The sequence below is a fragment of the Ptychodera flava genome, chromosome 12, assembly GCF_041260155.1.
Source record: "Ptychodera flava strain L36383 chromosome 12, AS_Pfla_20210202, whole genome shotgun sequence".
In the NCBI taxonomy this organism is placed as follows: Eukaryota; Metazoa; Hemichordata; class Enteropneusta; family Ptychoderidae; genus Ptychodera; species Ptychodera flava.
The window spans coordinates 29,215,109-29,236,584 of record NC_091939.1 but is presented as its reverse complement, the minus strand read 5'-3'; the positions used below and the strand labels follow the sequence as shown (position 1 = coordinate 29,236,584).

At 36.9% G+C, this 21,476-nt stretch overlaps 2 protein-coding genes across 3 annotated transcripts; both read right to left on the bottom strand.

Annotated features, from left to right (window-relative positions):
- Positions 1 to 2,952: 2,952 nt before the first annotated feature.
- LOC139146164 (uncharacterized) lies at positions 2,953 to 17,310 on the bottom strand. 2 transcript variants are annotated; one of them, XM_070717575.1, is made up of 12 exons: positions 17,037 to 17,310; positions 14,101 to 14,197; positions 13,526 to 13,669; positions 12,745 to 12,954; positions 12,166 to 12,489; positions 11,306 to 11,436; positions 10,821 to 10,980; positions 10,364 to 10,414; positions 9,739 to 9,774; positions 9,295 to 9,354; positions 6,426 to 6,523; positions 2,953 to 5,526 (listed from the first exon to the last, which is right to left on the bottom strand). In XM_070717575.1, the coding sequence occupies exons 2-12, from the start codon at positions 14,192 to 14,194 to the stop codon at positions 5,449 to 5,451; spliced, it is 1,386 nt and encodes a 461-aa protein (XP_070573676.1). In that variant the 5' UTR covers positions 14,195 to 14,197; positions 17,037 to 17,310; the 3' UTR covers positions 2,953 to 5,448. The 2 variants fall into 2 exon arrangements, with proteins under 2 accessions (XP_070573676.1, XP_070573677.1); XM_070717576.1 differs by having other exon boundaries at positions 4,262 to 5,523; positions 17,037 to 17,284.
- A 1,463-nt stretch (positions 17,311 to 18,773) lies between these two features.
- On the bottom strand, positions 18,774 to 21,411 carry LOC139145570 (uncharacterized). Its single transcript, XM_070716802.1, has 2 exons — positions 21,078 to 21,411; positions 18,774 to 19,641 (listed from the first exon to the last, which is right to left on the bottom strand). The coding sequence occupies exons 1-2, from the start codon at positions 21,360 to 21,362 to the stop codon at positions 19,555 to 19,557; spliced, it is 372 nt and encodes a 123-aa protein (XP_070572903.1). The 5' UTR covers positions 21,363 to 21,411; the 3' UTR covers positions 18,774 to 19,554.
- Between the last annotated feature and the right edge of the window lie 65 nt (positions 21,412 to 21,476).

Here is a 21,476-nt window from a genome sequence, read left to right as displayed (position 1 = left end):
TATCGCACGGGAAACCAGGAATGACGACTTTGAAGAACTGTGGACTGTTTCAACCATTCAAATTTATATAAGGGAAGTTAATGACAATCCTGCGATCTTATTTGCGGTCAAGCACAAAAGCGTTTTAAATAAGGAATACTACATGGTAATAACAAAAGAACAGCGTCATGCAAACGATGACTTCTACCTTGGACTTGAAGCTATTGTTGGAGCATTTGATCCAGACACATCTGACGTGCTTGCATTAACCTTTGACCCTCCAAAACACGGTGAATTTAAAATCGGATTGCAGCACATTCAAGTTACTTTCATAGACGACGACTGCAGTGGTCCAATGAATATAACTGACGAACACCTTTCAGCTCGAACTCCCGACGTACCAATAGTCATGTTTCCCTGCGGACTCGCGATTCCTCATCAGCGAGACAGACTGGCTTGGGTTTTTAGCGCCTTAGAGTACACACCTTTCGTTGACTTTACCGGGAAAGACTCGTTCAAAATCAACGCGGTCGATCAAGACGGTGCATATTCTCCGGTGGCTGTGATTGACGTGTTTGTCCTTGTTAACCCATGTATGAATGATGGAATATGCACCGGACCAGAGCACGATCCAGATTGCTCCAGCACAGAGAGATCAAGTGGATTTGACGGGTATTCGTGCATCTGCCTTCAAGGTTTTACTGGAGCAGTGTGTGAATCTAGAATCAGCTTGTGTTTTTCAAATCCATGCCCTTACAACTACACGTGTGTCGATCTGGTAAGACCCCGTATTCTTGTTTTTTTTTAATTTCACTCCAGTAGTTATCGATTTTCAAATTTAAAGTACACTGTCAGATGTAAGTACGAACATCATCCCTATGCGATGTTTGCAACGTTGGCCCTTTGCCTAACATTAGCATTTTGAATTTAAAGAGTAAAGATATTTTGCTTGGACTAATAGCACTTAAAGCAAGTAACACCAGAACATTTGCGTAAATCACCAAGAAACGTTACTCTATTTTTTGCAGGGAGATGCTTATTCCTGTCATTGTGAAAACGATAACTGGCCTTGTAGCGGGGATAAACCAACTTCGCACACTGCTGTGATTGGCGCAGTCGTCGGTACCATCATTCCGATCACAATAGCAATCATAGGCGGTTACCTTATTTACAGGAAAAAGAAAAAGATTACCTTTGTGGCGTAAGCAATTGCCACTCTCCCTTTTTCCTGTATAAATATATTTCCTCAATTATAAGATTATATTATTAAGCTAGTGTGTGTTCACGCAAATTTCTTATTATGTATTTGCATCTCTAATACCGCAGACCTGAACCAATTGCAACAACGTTAACATGCGGGACGGAAATGACGAACATCAGTGCTGCTGAAGATGAAAACCAAAATATCCATGAAGATGAAAGAGAAAATGAAACCAAGGATACAAACTTGTCTGATGCTCAATGGGAAAATGTTAACTTTGAGGAAGAAGAGGAGAAAATGCCTAAGATGACCGCCCTGGAAGCAAAGAATGTAACTGATGAGACAGAAGTTTATGGAAAATTTGAGGACTCGGAAACGTCTTTGACAGGAACAAATATGTAAAAAGCGTCAGGAATTACTGGCATAGACGACATCAGTATGGTAAGCGATTTTTCTAATATTAAGAGCTTGTCTTCGTATTTATGGTAGCTCATGTTTTCAACCTGAGTTCTCGATTATTGTTAATATGTCACATTTGATTTATATAAGTTCCTCCTCACAAATTGATATTTAGGGACATTTATTGATTTCTTAGTCGTCACATTAACACATAAAACAAGAAGCCGAAAGATAATTAACACACATATCAACCCTTCTTTGCACACGAACAAAAGTACTAAAGGTTTAAAAGATATCGATACTCCTGTTCTGGCAAGTTCTTGCTCGTCGATATGAAAGTGTAAAATGTCCGATGAATGCCACATTGCATACACAATTATAATACTCAAAATTGTCCTTTCATTTCTTTCAGTGAGATGCTTGAACTGTTGCCAACGATGATATTCGCAAAAAAAATAATTAGAGAATAACTAGAGAAAAAGGATTTCAGCGGCGCCAAGAAGATATCGTAACAGAAGTATAACTTTCGCTTTGCCGTTTCGCACTATATAATCAGACACTCTATACTTCAGATCAAAAAACTTCCTATTATACTGATATCCTAGCCGTAATATTGTTTCATAGCATATATCTCGCGTCATAACAGTCCCTACGTCATATTTAGATAGGTAGGTAGAATTCTTATAACAATTTATGTTAATTGATAGATGTATCACAGTTACTAGTAAAAAGTAAAAATGCCGCAAGGGATCGTTTCATCACTATCAGGGGTTATTGGAGGCCCATGGAAACGTGATTCATCATGATTTAAGAGTCATGAAATTGCCTTTATGATTTCATATGACGGAGTTTTTTGCACCAATATATACAACTCAGAATTTACGAAACATATTTTCAAAACAGAGACCTTGGATACACTCTGTTCTTGTGTGAAAAAAAACTAAAGCCCAATAAGTTCAAAAAACCTAACTATTTCTTCGACTCCACTAATCATTTCGTTTTACCGTCTATCTACACAACAGTTACTCCATGATTATATTGCATGTACAAATCTAGTCATTCAGTGTATTGTTCGATAATGTAACGCACGTAAATGATCATTTTACCTCTTTCTTATAGAATATCAGGAATTACAGTTTCTTTATCTTCTCGGAATTCGAACTTCAACGCGACCTTAAGGCTATTGAAATTACATTGGCAAGAGCAAATTATTAGTTCTAGTAAATTTTGACTGTAGATTTGATGATTCTAACATAATTTGGTGTCTACTGTCAATAACCTTTGCAATAATCTAGGCAATACTTTCGACCGCTTAACACCTGATCAACGCATTTAACCAAATGAAGTTCACATACAAAATAACTACATATTTTGTAAGTATTGAATTTATAGACGAATAAAAGACATTTTGCAGCCAGTGTTATTTTTATGCGTTTTTTGTTTAAATGTATTTGTCAGTAGTTATCCATTATCATCATCACCATTATCATCATCATCTGTTCATATGTTCATTCTATTTCAAACACAACACATCCATATGGATTTTCGTGCATTGAATAAATTGAATACAGGACAGTCAAAATTGAAAACAACAAACTTGGACTGAAATATGAAAACAAATCAGAGAATGAATAAACTATGTGAAATGGGAAATACACGAATTTCCCTTCTAACTCAACGAATATACCTGGAGGACATAGCTGCCTCCCAATTTACTAAAAGAAGAGGGCAAATATCCCAAAATAACATAGTTTTGCGACACAGGCGACGTTCATTTTCACATTCTTTGTTCGCTTACTAGTTCTCGATATTTTCTCGGAAAGTAACCAAGAGAATAAATGTACCTCTTATCAAAAGGTGTATCCTGCTAATAAACGCTGCCTGCACTTTTCAGCTAACAGCTCCTTCCATACATGTATAGTGATTTCAAGAAGTCAAGCATGTGCTTCAACATACGACGTTTACCAAAATTCAGATATTTTACTAACGGCAAACAGTGCATCTCATTTCGTAACAAATGTATACAGGTTGGAACCGTAAACTGCATCAGGTATGACCATGGGAACAACAAACGATGTTACACCACGCAAGATAAAGCATAGATCGATTTGTACCTAAACATATTGTTACAGTATTGAAATGTACATGGATTTCTAGTATATAATGCTCATGTTCTATTCATTTTGTTATGGTGAATCCATGGAGAATCACATGGCTAAGTCAAAGTATTTACTCAGACGAGACTTAATGATACATTTGATTGTTACATTTCTTTGCACTATTTCAATTTGTATGCTGGTGCTGAAATGACATGCATTTTGGCGCTATTGTAATTTTGCTATATTGATAAATGATCTATTTTGTTTACATGTACATTTAAGTGTAAATTTACCAATGGTACCAAGGTATGCATACTCTCTTCCCCCCGTCTCTCTCTCTCTCTCTCTCTCTCTCTCTCTCTCTCTCTCTCCTCTCTCTCTCTCTCTCTCTCTCTCTCTCTCTCTCTCTCTTATATATTTGTTTGCGAACCCAAAGTCAGACAGCAAACACGACTACAGCTTTGTATACTATCAGTCGGATTGACACAAACCTGGGCACGGGCAAGCGGACTGAAGATGAAGAAATCTAAGCATTTAAACATTTCCTCGGAGCTATTATAATCACATATCGAATGCAACGAATGAGAAAAGAAAGAGTGTATTTAATCCTGTGCATTCCTTACGTTTGCGCCTTTACCATTGCATTGATTGTCAAATCGATAAATTAAATAATAATTAGCGACATTACTAACAGAACTGTCTTGGCAGCTATAGCCTTCACTCGTGGATGGTTTCTGGATGCTAACTCACCTCATCCATGATAATGTTTTCCATCGAAAGTTAGGGATGAAATCATCTGTCGTACCAGATTACATTCACTCAAAATTGTTTGTGTCGTTCATCCTAAAAAAATTAAAACGTCGTTTTGTCGCAACTCACTCGAACCACGGTATTTTTGGCTTGTTGAGACATCCCCGTCTCAGTAAGCCGGACTGCACATGGGGGTTCTCATCTGACCACTTAACACAGTCTTGGAAAATCACATTCAAAATACTCCGAGGAAAGATAAAGTGATGCGTTCAAGAAAGATGTATCCCGGAAGCAACTGATCAATGATGTAAAATTATGTTTCAAAGACAAAGTTACTAAAAATAGCTTCAAGGATAAGTAGAAGTGGCACTTGATGTGCTGAAGCAGCGATTTTAACAAGTGTCTGTCAAAGAACACACCGAGCATTAAGACAAACTTGTCAGCCTGGCTTATCATCAAACTGTTTAACCCGTCTCCGTTCCTGGCACAGTCATAATCTTCTGCAGCTAAAAACAAATATGATAAAAGGACAACTCTGTCAAACGTTTTAACAATACGCACAACTACGTGCAATGCGCTGTCATGCCAGTTCTTTTTCCCATAGACCCTAGCGACTGTTCTTCCTTGTTAAAGGCCGGGGTCAAAATTAAACTAGTATCAGACTATCAGAGTATTATGGAGTTGTCGCAGCCTTTTGTTTTCTATTAAAATTGTAATCTATTGAGTAATTGATACATTTCCTGGCTAGACAATCGGACGCCTGACACAATCTTTTAAATTTACAAATCTAAGAGGATGAAATAATACAAAATTATTTTCCTGTGACTGCGGCTTCTTCATTAATATCCTCGCAAAACAAGACTTTGTTCCCTTTGGTACCGGTTTTGTCTTCTAATATATTACAAAAGTAAGCATTTTTCCAGCTCAACTTATTGCCCTCCCGAATTGCCACACCTTGTACTTATAATAGCCTTCTCGACAGTATTAGAACAACAGCCTTTCTCTTCCGTCTCCAGTATACTAATTGTCTTCTTTTCCTTGTTGGTCGTATAATTCGATTTCACTGTTTTGCTCTTGAGGTTTATGATAACGGATCTTCTGAAAGCAATATGTCGTTAGAAATTGGTTAGAAAGTGATACACTAATACAAAAGGACATCCTTGTACACAACAGTGCTAAACGAAAATCCAATGTCAAAATATTATAAACCTGCATGAACAGACATGACAACGATATTAATATGTGTGTATGTAAAACAGATAATTACTAATGGTCGAGACATGTACGGAGATGACAATAAAACTCACAAAATCCCAGTTTATAGTGGTAATATATGCAATTTAAAAGAAATACACTGACCTTAGTCAACAAAATATACGAAGTCATGTTACAGAACGAACTTTCAGTTATTCTAAAATGAAATCCAATTCTACTGTAAGTTATGTCGACAGTGTTCGTAGAGTCGAAATATTCTCTGCCTGTCCTACTGCTGTTATGAGAGTCTGACATTCATTGCAATCCAGGTTTATGATGGAACATAAGTGGGTGATACCATCTCCGATAGCATTTATCTATCGACTTGACTAAGTTGTTTTTTGACACCTATTCTCATGTAAGTTAAGAGGTGGGGTGTAAGATTTTAGAACTTGGAAAGTCGGGGATGGCTACATATGAATCATATTTTACTATATCGTGGCATGGGAAAAAACTTAAGGTCACCATCCATCCCCTGTAATTACTTAATGTACCCTCAATGCTGGTTTAATTACACTTTTTCAAAAATATGTACACGCACAGAGAAACTGACGTCAACGATCAATCAGTGCGATAATCGGAGATGAAGATAATCAGTGCAATTTGCAAGGGCACCACTGTCTCGTCTGATACTACTATCGTGTTCTGTTTTTGAAGTTAAGTTACATGAGGTAAAGAGTAGAACTCAAAATCGTGTGTAAAGACGTGAATACTAATTGAAAGTGCAAACAGAAATTCTTTACCTTCAACCGACCATAAAATTTCACACAACATAATACTATGATCCACAGCATGTTAGTGATGACAAAGACCATCAAAGACCAAAGAAGGCATTCTTCATCTAGGAATAAAACAAAGATGCATTATGTAAGGCCCGACGTATAACGACGCAAGACTCCCTTTTGGGTAAAATCCAAGTGAAATACTAAATGAGAAACTGTCGTTCAACCAGAAATGTTTATGAATAATCCAAGAAGATGGAATTGAATAAAAAGTGTTTCTTATCATCTGTCTTTATATAAAATATTATGAAATATACGAGTATTTAATGACGTAAATTATTTGCAAATTATACTAGCTATTCTCTCGCCTATGTTTTGCTATCTGGAATTATAGATGTTTTTGTTATCCTGAAGTTCGGTATGTATACTTGACAAGAAGTTTTATGATCATAAAAATCATCCGTACAAAGTTGGTCTTTCGTTGAGACGAACATTGGTCAAACATACGATAATCTTTGTTCACTAAATAGGTTCGATCGCGCTGAATATTATTATGTCATGTTTCTATAATTGTACTATGTTGGTATTAAACAATAACCCCCGCCGCAGGAGGGTATACACGAGATTTTGGTACAATGCGCGACATATAGCACGAGCCGATAGGCGAGTGCTATATGGAGCGAATTGTACCAAAATCGAGTGTATACCCGACTGCGAAGGGGGTTATTGCTATTATATTATATCAACTTGCGTGTATTTGTTGTCTTACTTGTGTATTTTCATCATTCTAAGCGCCAAATGTAGAAAACGGACGTCTGAGAGATCGAACGTCAGAAATTCTGCGCCCGAGACCGAGCATTTTTATAAGTTGGGATTCCGTACAGGCACACAGTATTCTACGATAAATACGCATTACGTCCATATCGACATTGCATTTTATTCGCATGCAACACGAAATACTTGTCAAAATACCTGCTGCACTCACACAGAAAATGGGTCACGAGTTCAAATCAAAAGAAAAAAGTAACTATTTTTTTCGTAAATTTACATAAGAACAATAGTCCTGGCTTTTTGGCATACTAAAAATAGATTTGTCTCATTCTGTACCGCATACCGTCGCGACATTCAGTGGTGACACTGTGAAGTTACAGGATCTATATTTGATGGATAATTTGAACGTTAATTGTACCAGAAAACAAGCAGTTTGAAAATAATCCAGACTTGCGATGACTGCAACTGTGATGAACAGTTGTGCAGATTCTGAGTGTGTTGCCCGATGCAGGGAGAGCTGGACGCTGACACTGCTCGTTGCATTTGATGTCAAATATCGTCGCAGTCGCCAGGAGTCACCCCATTGTTATTTTGAACTTCTTGGTCTACATCGTGAGGACATCCCGATCTGTTATAGCCCAAACTTTGGTTAATAATATCTGACATACCGTTACTGTGAGGAAGTGTCAATTTATTTGTGTATGAACGAATACTATCTTCATTTTAAAGAGCGGTACTAGGATATATCGCGTCTCGACTCCCGCAAAGTGCATGGTGCGCTGTCGCCCTAATATTTGTGTGCATCATACCCCAAACGTGCTGCTTCAGAGATGTCTTTCATCATCGATCCCAACTTATTTACACCAAGAGGTGAGTTACAGACCAGCACTTTATCTGTGTATCAAAATTCGGTCTTCAGTCTTTGAAACAAAGTGGACTGTTTGAAACAGTTTCGGTCTTTTCGAGGGTCTATGGTTTAGATAGGTACGTTCAAATGCACCGACCGGGCATTTCCGAAAATGCTAGTTTAGGGGCCCGTTTTAGCACTGCTATCAGTGCTAAAACAGTATTTTAGCATCGGTGGAACGAGCTCTCGTCCAATCAGAATGGCGCATGGTAGCATGATATACTATAATTTCTTTTCTAACATTTCAGAGTCATCCAAGCGATTAACGTTCTTTGACCTTATAAATCCCACGCATTTCCATTCGATAGGGACTATGACAAAATAGGCACCAGAAATATCAGCACTGGATCTACAATATGGCGGAACTAGTTCAAACAGTTAAACATCCACCTGGTGTGAAATTATTTACATAGAGAAAACCAGCGTGTTATTTCCCTCAATTTCGTATATGTCGTAACCACTCGTCATATTGAACTGTTGAATATCGTTTTAATTTATTTCTAGCGTGAGTCAACAACATATGTAGCTTGCCACGCGCGGCGAAATCAATATTTATACTTTTGTTTCTTTTGTAATGTCGGTAGACATCGAAGTATGGTATGTGTCATCCTTGTGATCTATAGCCACGATAGAGGAGAATTTTTAGTAAATATATGGTGTAAAGAGACTCTCAACCACGTACAGCCACGGTTAGACACGCGCTTTCTGAGATATATTCTGATGTATAAGCGCCTGGGCAGAGACCTAGCCATGGTTTTGTATTCGATAACATTATAACTCATTAGTTTAAGAGTTGCCTTCATATTTTAGTTAATTTATGATAAACTGAAGAATGCGGGCACCCATCAACTAAGTTCGTTGACATCTTTTATTTAATTTCACAGATCAGACAAGTTGATCAACATAAATTCGAAATACCTTTTTCGGATCGTATCGGAAAGTTTTCATATAAAGGAGGTTGGGGAATATATAAGTGAACTGGGGTCTGCAGTGTGGAAGAACTTAGGATTGACGTAAAGCATTTGGATGCCGCAGTAGTTAACCTCAAATTTTGCGCGATGCGGCGATGCAAAAACAACTTGATACAGTGCTTTTCAGAATTGAAACCCTTTAATCAGCATTGTAAACACTCGTTAGAACTTGTTCAAAGGCTAACAAGACTATGCAGTAAACTTCGATAATGGGTAGATTAAATAAAGATGTATCACTTACGTCCTGTATTTATGCAGAGTGTGGAATTTGTTGAATATATCTCTGTGTGGTCATAAGACGCTGAAACAAATATATGCATTTTAAACATAATGAATAGTTTTAGTGTTTTTCTTTGTTTTATATGGGAAATTAATTTCGTGACAAAGTCGCCAGAGAAACATGTTCAGTTACTTAATTACGCTTTGTAAAAACACTAATTGCACCGAGTCCGAGCACGAGACAGAAATTCAGCGCCGGAAACCCTGGTGTCTACACTAAAGCATATGGAGATTGCCCGGTACATAAATTTTACAATCACGAATCAATTTAACAACGCTCTGAAAAGGGAAAGTTCTATTGAAAATACAAACTGTTTAATTTTCTGAGTCAAGACTACCCTCTAAGAATATCTTTTGTCACGATTATGTTTACTCATGGAATATGATGTCTTCAAAGTTTACTCACCCGAATAATCGATCGTCTCTCTGGTGTTTAAACAAGCTGAAATTGATCAGGTAAAATTTAAAAATTCGTTCTTTTCTGTCATAGACATTTGTTTCTCAGTATTCTCAATATAATCTGCCTATCTGATACATGTGTTTGAGTTTTAGTAACTACTGAACATCATTGTGACAAGTAAAAGTACCTCATGGATAGAACAACGCCTGTCGCAAGCAGAGAAGGGGCCAACAATTCTCGCATAGAACGTCGCGAACGCATATTTTGCGTGTTTATCACTACATCTTTCACATTTATAAACATGTATAACAAGAGCACCTGAAACTCAAAAATTAAAGTGGCAGGTTTTTTATCACTTTATTTGCGAAAAAATTGATTAACCTAAAACATATTTTACATGTGAACAAAATATTGAACCTCATAAAGAGTGACTGTCATCAAGCACTGTGGCAAGAAACAGGTTTTGAGGACCGCCCTTCAAGATCACCTTTTTTATAATACTGCATATTTATCACATTATTAATAACCGCTGTTTAAATTTCAATACGGAAATGTGCCATCATATCACTTTTGCAATTACCTCTTCAGCTTTAACTTTTTATATAACGTTGATTTTCAGGGGTCGACTCACCTTCTGTCGGACACTCAATACTGCGATTGCAAGGAGGGCATACTGTGATATCTAAACACAAGGAATGGTATTTTGTTAGAGAACTGTGAAAATGTCAGATAAACCACCTTGATTACTTTCTTTAGTTGCTGGGATATTTGAGGATGCATGCCCTCTATTGAGATTAAAGCAAAGCGATCGATTTCGATATAGTTTCTTGTATACTACTTCAGATGGTCAGCTGATCTTTATGTGCATTTTGTACATAATTAATTTTATCATTTTGGTTATTTTGCGTTCATCAACATGAGAAACATAGTGTAAAACCCTTTTTAATAGTGATTGTTGTCCGATGTTTCTTTTCTGTCGCCTTCGTAAAAATTGCTCAGAAAAAATTTCCTTAGGTTTCTTGAACTCTGCCCATTGTTAATGTCTTCCTATTTGATAAGCAGACAAGCAATGATTTCGGTAAACTTACCTGAGATGTTAACGCTAATTGTTCTGTTTTTGCCTTCACTACAGTCCGTAGATACCCAACACATATATTCCATTGTACAATTAGGCTTCAGGTCTATGTATTCAATGGTTAGAATACTCGAGTTGTCAGTACGCTCTATACCATAACCGCCTTTCCCCCGCTGAATTATGTAGAAAACCAAAGTACTTTAAACGAAACGTTTTAAGCAATATTTTGTAAACAGTATGTAATTACATGTAATTCCCTTCCGGCAATTATCACTGACTTTAACACGACTTTTAGCGTCTGACAGTAAATATGAAACAAAATATTCATGAGCCAAATTTCGCTGCCTAAATCTTGATATATACATGAAGCGTTTGCAAAAGTTCGATATCCTACCAATTAGATAAGATTATGTGTAAAGTTGTCCATTAAGAAATCTTGCATTTTTCTGAGAGTAAAAACTAATTGAAAACTTCGAATATGTCAAAGACTGACTATACCTCTGGTATCGGTACACCATTTTCGAACCACAGTACTTTCATTTTCTTTTTGTTCGCAGAGCACATGACTTTCGTCTTGTCAAAGCTGAATGTCGGTGTTTTCAATACCTTGCCATCTACTTCTATATTTTCTGTAAAGTGACACATAATAGCATTAAACGTGATACTGTGGCAAGCGTAAATGAACACTAATGTAAAATTTTAAGGTAGATTTTACTCTTCGACCGAAGACATATTCACAAGGTTTATCATGCAGCTCAGGTGATATTATTTTGAAAAGCACAAATATAATCATTATACACAACATGGCGGAGCTCAAGGGTTGCTTAGAGTGACATTTAAGTTTAAAATATTATTAATAACTTTCATGATCGATTACAATACTCTGGTTTGCTGACTTCTTCATAAGTTTATATTATGTACATGTACACTGCGCAAGCGCGCTAATCCTTAAAGCAAGTCGCGACGGCTGCTTCAAGCATTGTCGTATTTTATCAACGGAGATGTTTTATGTATTTTACATGTTTATGTTGTCGCTCTGGTTTTTCTCTTCCAAACCCGATAGAAGAAATACAACGATGACTCATGGGCTATTATTGGCGCACAACATTATTGCAATATTTATCGAATAACTATTTGTCTTTTACTTGAAGTCAATGTAGATTTTGACGCATACGTATCACAAAACAAATTGCGATCACGTGATCTGTTGCCTAAGGCCAGTGATTAGATATTCTAATGTGTATTACGCCTAATTGTGTTGTCTTTTTTGCTTCAAGTAAGATCTAATTAGTTCAAATGTAGTTTACTATGTCTAGTTTCTGTTGTAAGTAACATCGTTTTCTGTATGTAACACATACCGTTTATGGATAAACTGACGAGTATATTGTGGTTTCTGTTAATGTCAGTTACAGAAAGTGTGTATTGCCCTCTCCTCCCGCAGTCGACATTCCAGAAATTTATTGATAGGTACTTGTGAGCATAAAATGGGGATATCAAGAAGTCAGTGAACTGCGTGCATCCCTTGGCGGAACCGCTTTCAATTTCAAGATCAAAGTAGTGTATACCAAATACACTGGGACCGTCAAAGCCAATATCCTTAATGTTCTCTTCGGTAAAGTACTTCACTATGGAGAAATTCACTTTTTCTCTCACTCGAACATTAGCATGCACCAGCTTTCGATCTACGGAGAAAATAGACAAAAAATCACGGGTCGTTTCGAGTCATTGTAAGAAACGTGTTTGCGGTACAATAACTTTATATGGAAAGTTTTGTATTTGAGCGATATTTTATTGCACGGTTAAGACGCTATGGCTAATCAAATTTATTGCACTTGTTAACCGCGCTCTATACCTTAAAATTGTTGGGAAATCCGACAAGTAGGTAATTTTCTTTAAAGGGAAAGTTAACATGAAAGTCAGAGCCATCAGTTTCTTACCTAGCATTGTTATAGTGATACTCCCGTATTCACTATTATGCCCTGATAACCACCAGTCAATTTTGCCAGGATTGGACATTATGTTCCAAAGTTTCAATGTCCATCTGTAACTTATGGTATTGTTTTTAATCACCTTGAAGGAATACCCAGAAGAATTGCTTGTCATCTCAGGATTGTAAGACGGGACACAGGCTATCTGCTGTCGAGAACCTATTTGCAAGACATGCGCAAAGCGCTAAAGTTTGACCCTTCATGAAATGTTCATGTTCAAAAACTATTCTACTATCAGAACAGTACACAGTACGAATTCTACATCATGAAATCATAAAATATGTCTCACTAGCGATTATACACATTTTATGTTACTTATGCATATACTGACAGGACCAACATGCGCAAACTTTGGTCATACATGTTCTACAAGTTTCGTTATAAAATATACATTTGATCGATTTGAAATATAGTCATTTGTATAAGCCAAACAAGTAATTATATAAATTTCCGAATGAAATCTTTGCTGCAATTAACATAGAATGTTTTAGTTATAAAATGTGAGCAGTCAATTAAATAAATGAAAATTACAAAAAAAAAAGTATATCGATAGCTCATACTCGCAGCCTACAACTGACAAATAACACCCGACAAGCGTAACCAACCGACCAAACAACCCTTCAACCAAATAAAAATGTATTTTGTCAATGCAATATGACATCAAATCAGTTCAACTAATCGTTATCATTCAAGGCAAGTAAAGAACCTGGCCACGCCCCTGTTCATTTACCATTCTTCATGCTTTCAGTAAAACATATCTGATCTTCAACTTCACTGCCAATGCCAGTGTCGATCATTAAAGTAGAACCCTCCTCAACACACACATCGAACCCTGGCGGCACGTAAATCTGGTTAATATCAATAGCTCTTACGCCTGAAATCAAAGAATTAACGTGACGAGAGTATAAAATACTACTTCATTTTTATTAACTACTTTGGAGTTTTATATGACTATGAGGCGATTTGTAAGATTATAGTTAATTAAATGGTATATGGAATTTGAATCACGCGGGAGAGATTGACCTCCCCGACAACCACTGGCTTTTAATATCTATAGCCAAAGGCATAGCCCTTAATATTAAGCATGAACGATTATGGGGAAATATAACATCTTATCATGTTTTCCTAGAAATGCAAGGCCAACAGTAGGATATTGCTGCTGAAAAATTGTAATATCTAGTATTAAATCAGCATTCCTTAAGCGTGCAGAGTATAAAGTGGCGTAATCTCGTCGCTGGCTTGCTCTCACACAAACAAATAAATGTAAGCCTATTTACTCACTACACTTGGCAATATTTTACCTACCTTCCCGTAAACACTCATTCGACTTGCTTGTCACCCGAATGACGCTTATAAATATAAATATGGACAGACCGCACTTAAACTTAATATTCGCCATTATCTGCAAAAACGAACAGGGGTTGACTATGACATGAGTAATAACAATATGACCTATATCTCCTTCGAGCATATCACAAGTGTGATTTCCTTGATGAATTACTATTACTCATTCGAGGCAGAAAAACGACTTTAAACAAAGGGTTGAATGCAACATTTCTGGCGAAGGAACCACGAATTGTAGCTCTTAAGAGACTACTGTGAGAATTGTAGTACCATTACCATGGTTTACCCGAGCTGATCTAAACATAGTACTAGCTTACTTTGATTTGTATCTAAGACTGGACCGTACCCTATTCAAAACATATAAATTTTCATGATTACTGAAGGTTGAACATGGGAGTATTTCTTAAATTTCAAAATTTGCTTTCGTTTAAAGGACTGAAAATCAATCGATCGATTTAGAAAGGTTTGTTGCTGTTAAGGTCCGATATTTTCTACAATAATTACTACATAACATTCGATAATTAATAATAAGATAATTTGTATCTGTGATACGGTAACCAAAAATTGCAAAGTTACCCCTGATACTTGTTATTGGTCTAATAAGAGAATGGTTGAAATTTCCTTCAGTAAAATTTGAGCAAAAGTTATAGTTTTTCAGTTACGAAGCGTACGCAACCTAAAATATCGGCTTGGACGGTGGAAGGCAAACAACACTGTTGTAGATCACTTAGAGGGGCAGGCTGTTTTCAGCTTTATGTAAAAGTAAATTGACCAACTTGATAAAATTTGGGTGGAAAACAAAGGACTGACATCTTACGAATACTGAATGTCTCAACAGGAACTAATGCAAGAACTAGGGATTAAGGACCACCCTTTTAGTTTCACCGACGATTGCACGATTCAAAAACATATGTCCATTACGTGCATGTGAATGACTCGTAAAATGCAAACTATTGCCAAATGTGAATGCAAATAAGAATGCATGACGTTCAAATACCCCCTCTCAAATGCAATACTGAAGTCATGTAGAAATATATGATGTAATGCATTTTTATCAGATGTCCCTGCTATCCATTATGGATGGTCAAGCACTATAAGGCTCGGTGAAATCAATCGACTTTGAGTTTGTCTCGAGAATTCGTTTTGAAAACAGAGACATATAGCAGAGATAAGTGCTAAGCTTATTCTTATTAGTCGCATGCACCAAGGCGATTCACTTGAATGAATGACAGTATATTACGATCACAACTTTGATCTCTGTTTCTATAATTTTGCATGGCACGGCAAACTTCGTTAGACAACAGGTTATAAGGTTGCTCACATGATGTATTTTCCGGTCAACAATAAAATAATGGTTCTGCGTGACTTGTTGACTGCCAAAGGTTATGTTTATCGTAGACACAGAGTAATTTCTGGCTAAGTCCCAGATTCGACGTTCTGTTAAAGTACTTTGGCCGCTGTTAGTTATATTTAATTAATAACTTTACTATCCTTTACACATATAGATAATATGTCTTGAAATAAAATTGTGAAATTCCTACTAATGTTGGCTATGCTTTTTAAACATGATACAATTTCCATAATCATCGCCATACGCAATGCGACAACAGCATGTCACTGTCGGTACTGAAGTCTCTCCGACTTTGCGTTGCTTTAATTTTTGACCGAAAAATGGGATGCTTAAGCGATTCCTCCCAAAAACTCATATAAAATTGTTCTGCGCTGTAGGCAAAGTTTTCATTTAATGAAAACCAGATGGTATCTCATTAAAACAAAACTTGGGGCCAAGGCGTATTCAGAGATACAATCTGGCACCCTGAGTGCCACAACGAACATGTACTCTGTGCTGATTATTTTCATTACTTTTCAGTGTCATTAGTTGATCATGAACCAAGATTGCATTTTGTTACTAACGATGCGCATACTTCATATATTCATAAGCTGCGTCTGGAGGGATTCCACAGCTTTATGGAGAGGTAGTTAACTGAGCTGTGATGCCGGAAGAGCGACAAGAATTACAGCTGCTGCTTTGTTCGCCCCAGCTGCCGACTTTGACACAATGCTTTATTGTATTTTTCAAATGCCGGAATCGCTAACTGTCAGTCCTCAATATATTTTCTCTCAGACATGTCGGCATGTCGAGGCATGTCGAGGGCTGTATATTTCTTACTCATTTGCTTGAAAACGTCCGAATTGGTATAATTTCAACTCTATGTACCGTAGTTCGATCAAAGGTTGGATCGGACAGTTGAAATACACTGGCAGGATTTTCAGATGCAAAACCAGAGTTGAAGTATTGTTTCGGTTTCGAAACAGACCTTCATTTTAAGTCATCTGTAAAGTTCGTTTCTGAAGAAGCAATTTGCATTGTATTAGAAGCTTAAACCGAATAAACTTTAGGCGCAAGACTTCAAATAGAAAAACGCAGACTAATTTACTCTTACAGTACACTATAATTTGACTTTTACATGACTGTTTCCAAAACATGGTACTACACTGCAGTATGCACTAATGAATTTCATCGTTTTTAAATTTAATATTCTATTCATAACTTAATTTTTATTGAAACTCCGAACATGTTTTTCTCCCTGAAAAGTAATTTATCGCTTTGACAAACGCAACTCTTATATATAGCTGCGTTAAAATTCACAACGAAGGTATTGTCCGACTGGCGTTTGGGTGGTTAATAATTGACATTGTATAGGACAGGTCGCCATGTCAGAACTGTTAACTACATGTATCGGCAGAATATATTCTCAATGATTGAGTTCACGACAACTTACCCTCGTGAAAGTTGCAGACTAGTAAATAACATTTAAATGGTAATAATACAATTCCTGAGTCGAAGACAGTCGAAATCTGAACAGACGACAACATTACCGTGACAGCTAACTTACCTCTCATAGTAAGATACGTGCACTGCAGAAATCACGGGACACCCTGATGCACGACAGCTCCCTCCCTTCGGCTAAAGATTCGCCGCTGAGTTTAGCGTGATTCCGAATGGAAATGTATTATCAATGTGGATCATGTTCAGTTCCATGATTAAGGTACTATGTAAACAATGTCATTGAAAATATGTGTATTGTTTGGCTGTCAACTAGACGCAGGTGAATGACTTGGAGGGTGATGTGTAGCGGATCGTACTCTACGTAGAGAACTTTGGAACTTGTGTGGGTGGTTCTATTCATTCAAATAATGGAAAGGTCATCAAGACCAAAAATACAATGACAAGTTATTGCTATTATCTCGACATTAAGCTTACACCCCGTTATCTTTACTTAGCAAGAAATGTCACGTACTTTGTCATTCTTTTTTCCTGAACAGGCGTAAATGTGAAATCGCTTATCCTACAACATCTTTGAAACCTGCCCTCAAACACTCTGTAGCTGTATATTCTGAACAAACACTCACTTCACAATGAAGAAATAGGGGTATGACTGGGTGCAAAGTTCTTACTAGCCTGCCCTTAGTTGTCACTGTATGATAAAGTTTTCATGTTTCGTCAACAGCTGTAGTCGTGGCTTATAGCAACCAAGGCACTCGCTATCGGAACCGTTGTTGGCAGTGGATAAAGGGCTATGACGCCATGAATAATTAAAAGACGCGCTAGACGTGAGCAAAATTGGCTGTCGATGTCTTATATTGTCATTAGCATGAACTAATGTCTTCGTCTGGTTTGAGCAGTGTCACACATTCGTGGCGACGGTCTACTGAGTAGTAAAGTTTGGCGTGTCGTTAGTTGCTAGACCGTCCCAAAACGATGGTAAAACATGCTCTTATGTGCAGTGTTTGGTCTATGAAGGGCGTTGTTAACTCAATGGATAAAGAACTGAAATATGTTGAACAAGTTGAACAATCACTGAAAACAGATTCGGGATCACTTGGTCAACACCGAGGAAATTAAGTAAGTTTACATTTAATTGTGTCCATGATATGAGACCATTGTGAATGTGGTTTGTCAAATAGCACAGTGTCATTGTGTATGTTTCTGTTAATGACAGGTGATGGGGTGCAACAGTGTGGCAGTAAAAAAGAAAGTTTTTGTCCATACAAAACGATATGTTAACTTCAAGAATTTATTTGTCCTATGGGAACTGACACAAAAATATAATGACCGCCGTGTTCTTCTTACTGCGTTCTCTACGGTCATGCTTAAAATTTCCTGCATTAACCATAACGAACACTTTTTCTGTCATTTTAGAGAAGATTCATTGCTCTTTCTTTTTTAAATTAGTTTTGAACGAATAAGGTGGTAGTTTCTCCTTTGTTTATGTTTAAGATTGGAATGACTCAAGCTAAAACGAGCAATGCATTGGTGAGAAATACATTTACTTTCACACTGTAACAATATAAGCTAAAAGTGGAGCTAATATTGGACTCATGAACTCTGACCTGATCATTTGCATTTTGAGTTGTATTTGCACATGCGTACATGTCGGGCTGCTATGGCCGACCACATGCTGAGTGGTGGAGTTTATTAAACGTCTTGTTCAAAGTTAGAACTGACTTTGTCATGTTATATGTGACCAAGAACATAGATAAAACACGTAACACACACCATTCAATGTTTGATTTTGAAGTAATTGTCGACGCATAGTTATATTGAAACTAGTTTATAACACGGCTTAAGCTGAAGTTTAATAATAGAGTGCGTTTATTGCCGTACAAGTTCAAAAATATGCTATATAATTGCCTAGAAATGGATTAGTTTCCTGTCTATTATGGCGCTTCACAAAATCGAGAATGGTCAAAAATACTTTGCTCTTGATTTTGTTTTAATCCATTGGATTTTGATGGAAATACCAAAATCGAGTACCAGTTATTGTGTGAAGATCACATAGTGCATCGATTGCCCCAAAGACGGTGTAGCGCAGTGTTGAAAGTTATAACCTACCCAGGGAGTCTGACCAATTGCCACACTAATCTCTACTACAGGCGATGCTTTGATTGTTACGTGTTTTCAAAAATATACATATTTTCCGTCCTTTGTTCTCTGTGTAGACATTGATAGTACATATTACGCTCAACACTTTTACTAAAAAGGCGATCAAAAGAATTGCAGTTTCAATGAAAATATCATTCGTTTTAACGTATTTTTGGTTTTGCCTGTGTACATAACGTTGGTGTGCATTTCCGTTCTCATTTAAAATTAAAGGAAATTTATGCGGCGTGAGATTTCTACGAGTAATACGGTACATGTGCTGTCTATAGTTGAGAAATGTATGGGTTAGGAAAAATCAACATGCAACTTGAGTAAATTGCTCTTTAGTTGGGCAAATATATTCATACATTGACAAGGCAAGCATGGATAAATTACTTAATGTTCAATTATATTTTTAAAACATTCATAAAGCTGAGTATTGTATAACAGGGCAGATTGTGCCATTCTGCTGGTGTCAGCCTGATGAGCTTTCAATTCATTGAAGCTTGGGTTTCCGATCCAAGATCTGCTGGTCTTTCACATTCCTCAACGTCGCCAGCTAGTGCCCCTTCAGCTTCCTGAAAGGTAACAAATGACATATATTATTTGAAGAGTGTTCACGGTGATACCGACGAGAGAGAAGTGACCACTGTGTTGGAATAACTTGTAAAACTTGTAATAACGGCTTTAAAGGGGCAGAAGAGTAACTTTGGGTCTGTCCCCTCTGACTGCAATTGAATTTGCTGCTAATTAGAAATTTGAACAGTTCGATTTTAAAAGGGCACTTTACACACTCGCAGCTCTCTCACAAGTATCCATTTCGTTGCTGCTAATTATTATATGCTATCAGATGAAGACAGCGTTATGATTCAGTCTTCTTTATTTCTGCAGAAAAGGCTCTTTAAACATAGCTGCATTTCACTGTCAAGTATGGTGACTGTCAACTTGTTTCTGTCATTCTTCTACTTTCGCAACGGTCGACAAGATTTTTTTTTATTTTAGTATTGCAATAGCCAATATTGAAGGTCCATTATAGGCGCATACTAATCGCATGTTTTGTAGAAATGACCCTGAAGACACAACAGTAAACACAATTAATATATCGGAGCGAAGGCTCTGTTTATACATCAAAATCTTTCAAGAGTAATGGGAGCTACTTGCAGTTTTTCTCATGGGCTTATACTATCATAACCATAAGGACGAGTGTTTGTCATCAGCTAAACTTGAGGTTCATAAAGTATAAGTAACGCAAATAAATCGTTATTTAACACAATAATTCCCGGGAAGTTAAATCGGGTTATGCAGTGAAAAACATACAGTGTAACATAAAGACAAAAATACGGCAGGAAAATCAAAATGTAAAAAGGACAAAAGAAAGAGGTGTTAGGAGAATGTTGTAGTTGCTGTCTTATCTGTACTCTATTTTTCAGACATCGTGCAACTTGCGATTTTTGTACTGTCATTTAAATTAGTGCATGCAATACTTTTAAAGATAACCATTTTAATTGTCCATTTTGAACTTATTAAACAACTGTTGTTAATCATTCGCAAAAAGAGGGCATTTCATCGCCAAATCTTCTTCATTTTCCAGATCTGTAGTTTCGCACATTACTCAACTTCTGTCTTCCAAGGGAATATTTCAGTGTCTACCTGATACAATTCACAGTTTCAGTACACCTACTCGAAAGCGACTCATTGTACTGTGCAAATCAGCATCTTGTAAGGTTTTAAAATGTAAAATGTTTAAAATCTCCTATAAGTTCTAGGTTTATTTCGACTCTTTGGATAAAGTCTTGCGTCATTGTGTAATTCATCGTACCAGTGCTTTGCAACTGAATTCCCTATTTTCATTGTGAATTATATTCACTCATTGCAATGGTAAATTAAGTTTGATATCACATAACACTTTTTCACAAGACAACTTTACAGGCGATTCAATGGCACAAAGTGTGCTTCTTCTAAAATATGTTTACGAAATCTGAACGTATTTTAATGTAAAAGAGGGATTCCATACCATGCTGTAATTGACTATGCCAGTAACTTCTGAGTCTTGAGTCAGGCTTGTTTCTGTCTCGACAGTAGTCTCAGCTGTAGTATCATTCTCGTCAACTTGTGTCTCCTCAACAAGATTTATCGTATCCAAGACGATCATCCCAGCCATCTCCTCCTCTTCTTCCTCAAAGTCAACATTCGCATCTTGAACATTTAACAAGGTAACGCTCTTAGGGTCAGTTTCATACCGATCTTCACTGACATTCTGATTTGCATCTTGAGTGGGAGACGGAAATCTGTCAGTCATATTCGTTATATCCGTTTCGCCAAGAACTACTTCGCCTGTTGTCGCGCTTGGTTCAAGTCTACAGTTACAAAATTAATAAATAAAATGAAAACATATATGAGAAACATTATTACT

Coding starts and splice junctions, on each gene's coding strand:
- LOC139146164 (XM_070717575.1), bottom strand. CDS start 14,194: ATGGCGAATATTAAGTTTAAGTGCGGTCTGTCCATATTTATATTTATA. Junction 13,670..14,100: donor GAATGAGTGTTTACGGGAAG/GTAGGTAAAATA, acceptor CTTTGATTTCAG/GCGTAAGAGCTATTGATATT. Junction 9,355..9,738: donor AGAGACGATCGATTATTCGG/GTGAGTAAACTT, acceptor TATTTGTTTCAG/CGTCTTATGACCACACAGAG.
- LOC139145570 (XM_070716802.1), bottom strand. CDS start 21,362: ATGACTGACAGATTTCCGTCTCCCACTCAAGATGCAAATCAGAATGTC. Junction 19,642..21,077: donor GCATAGTCAATTACAGCATG/GTATGGAATCCC, acceptor GTTACCTTTCAG/GAAGCTGAAGGGGCACTAGC.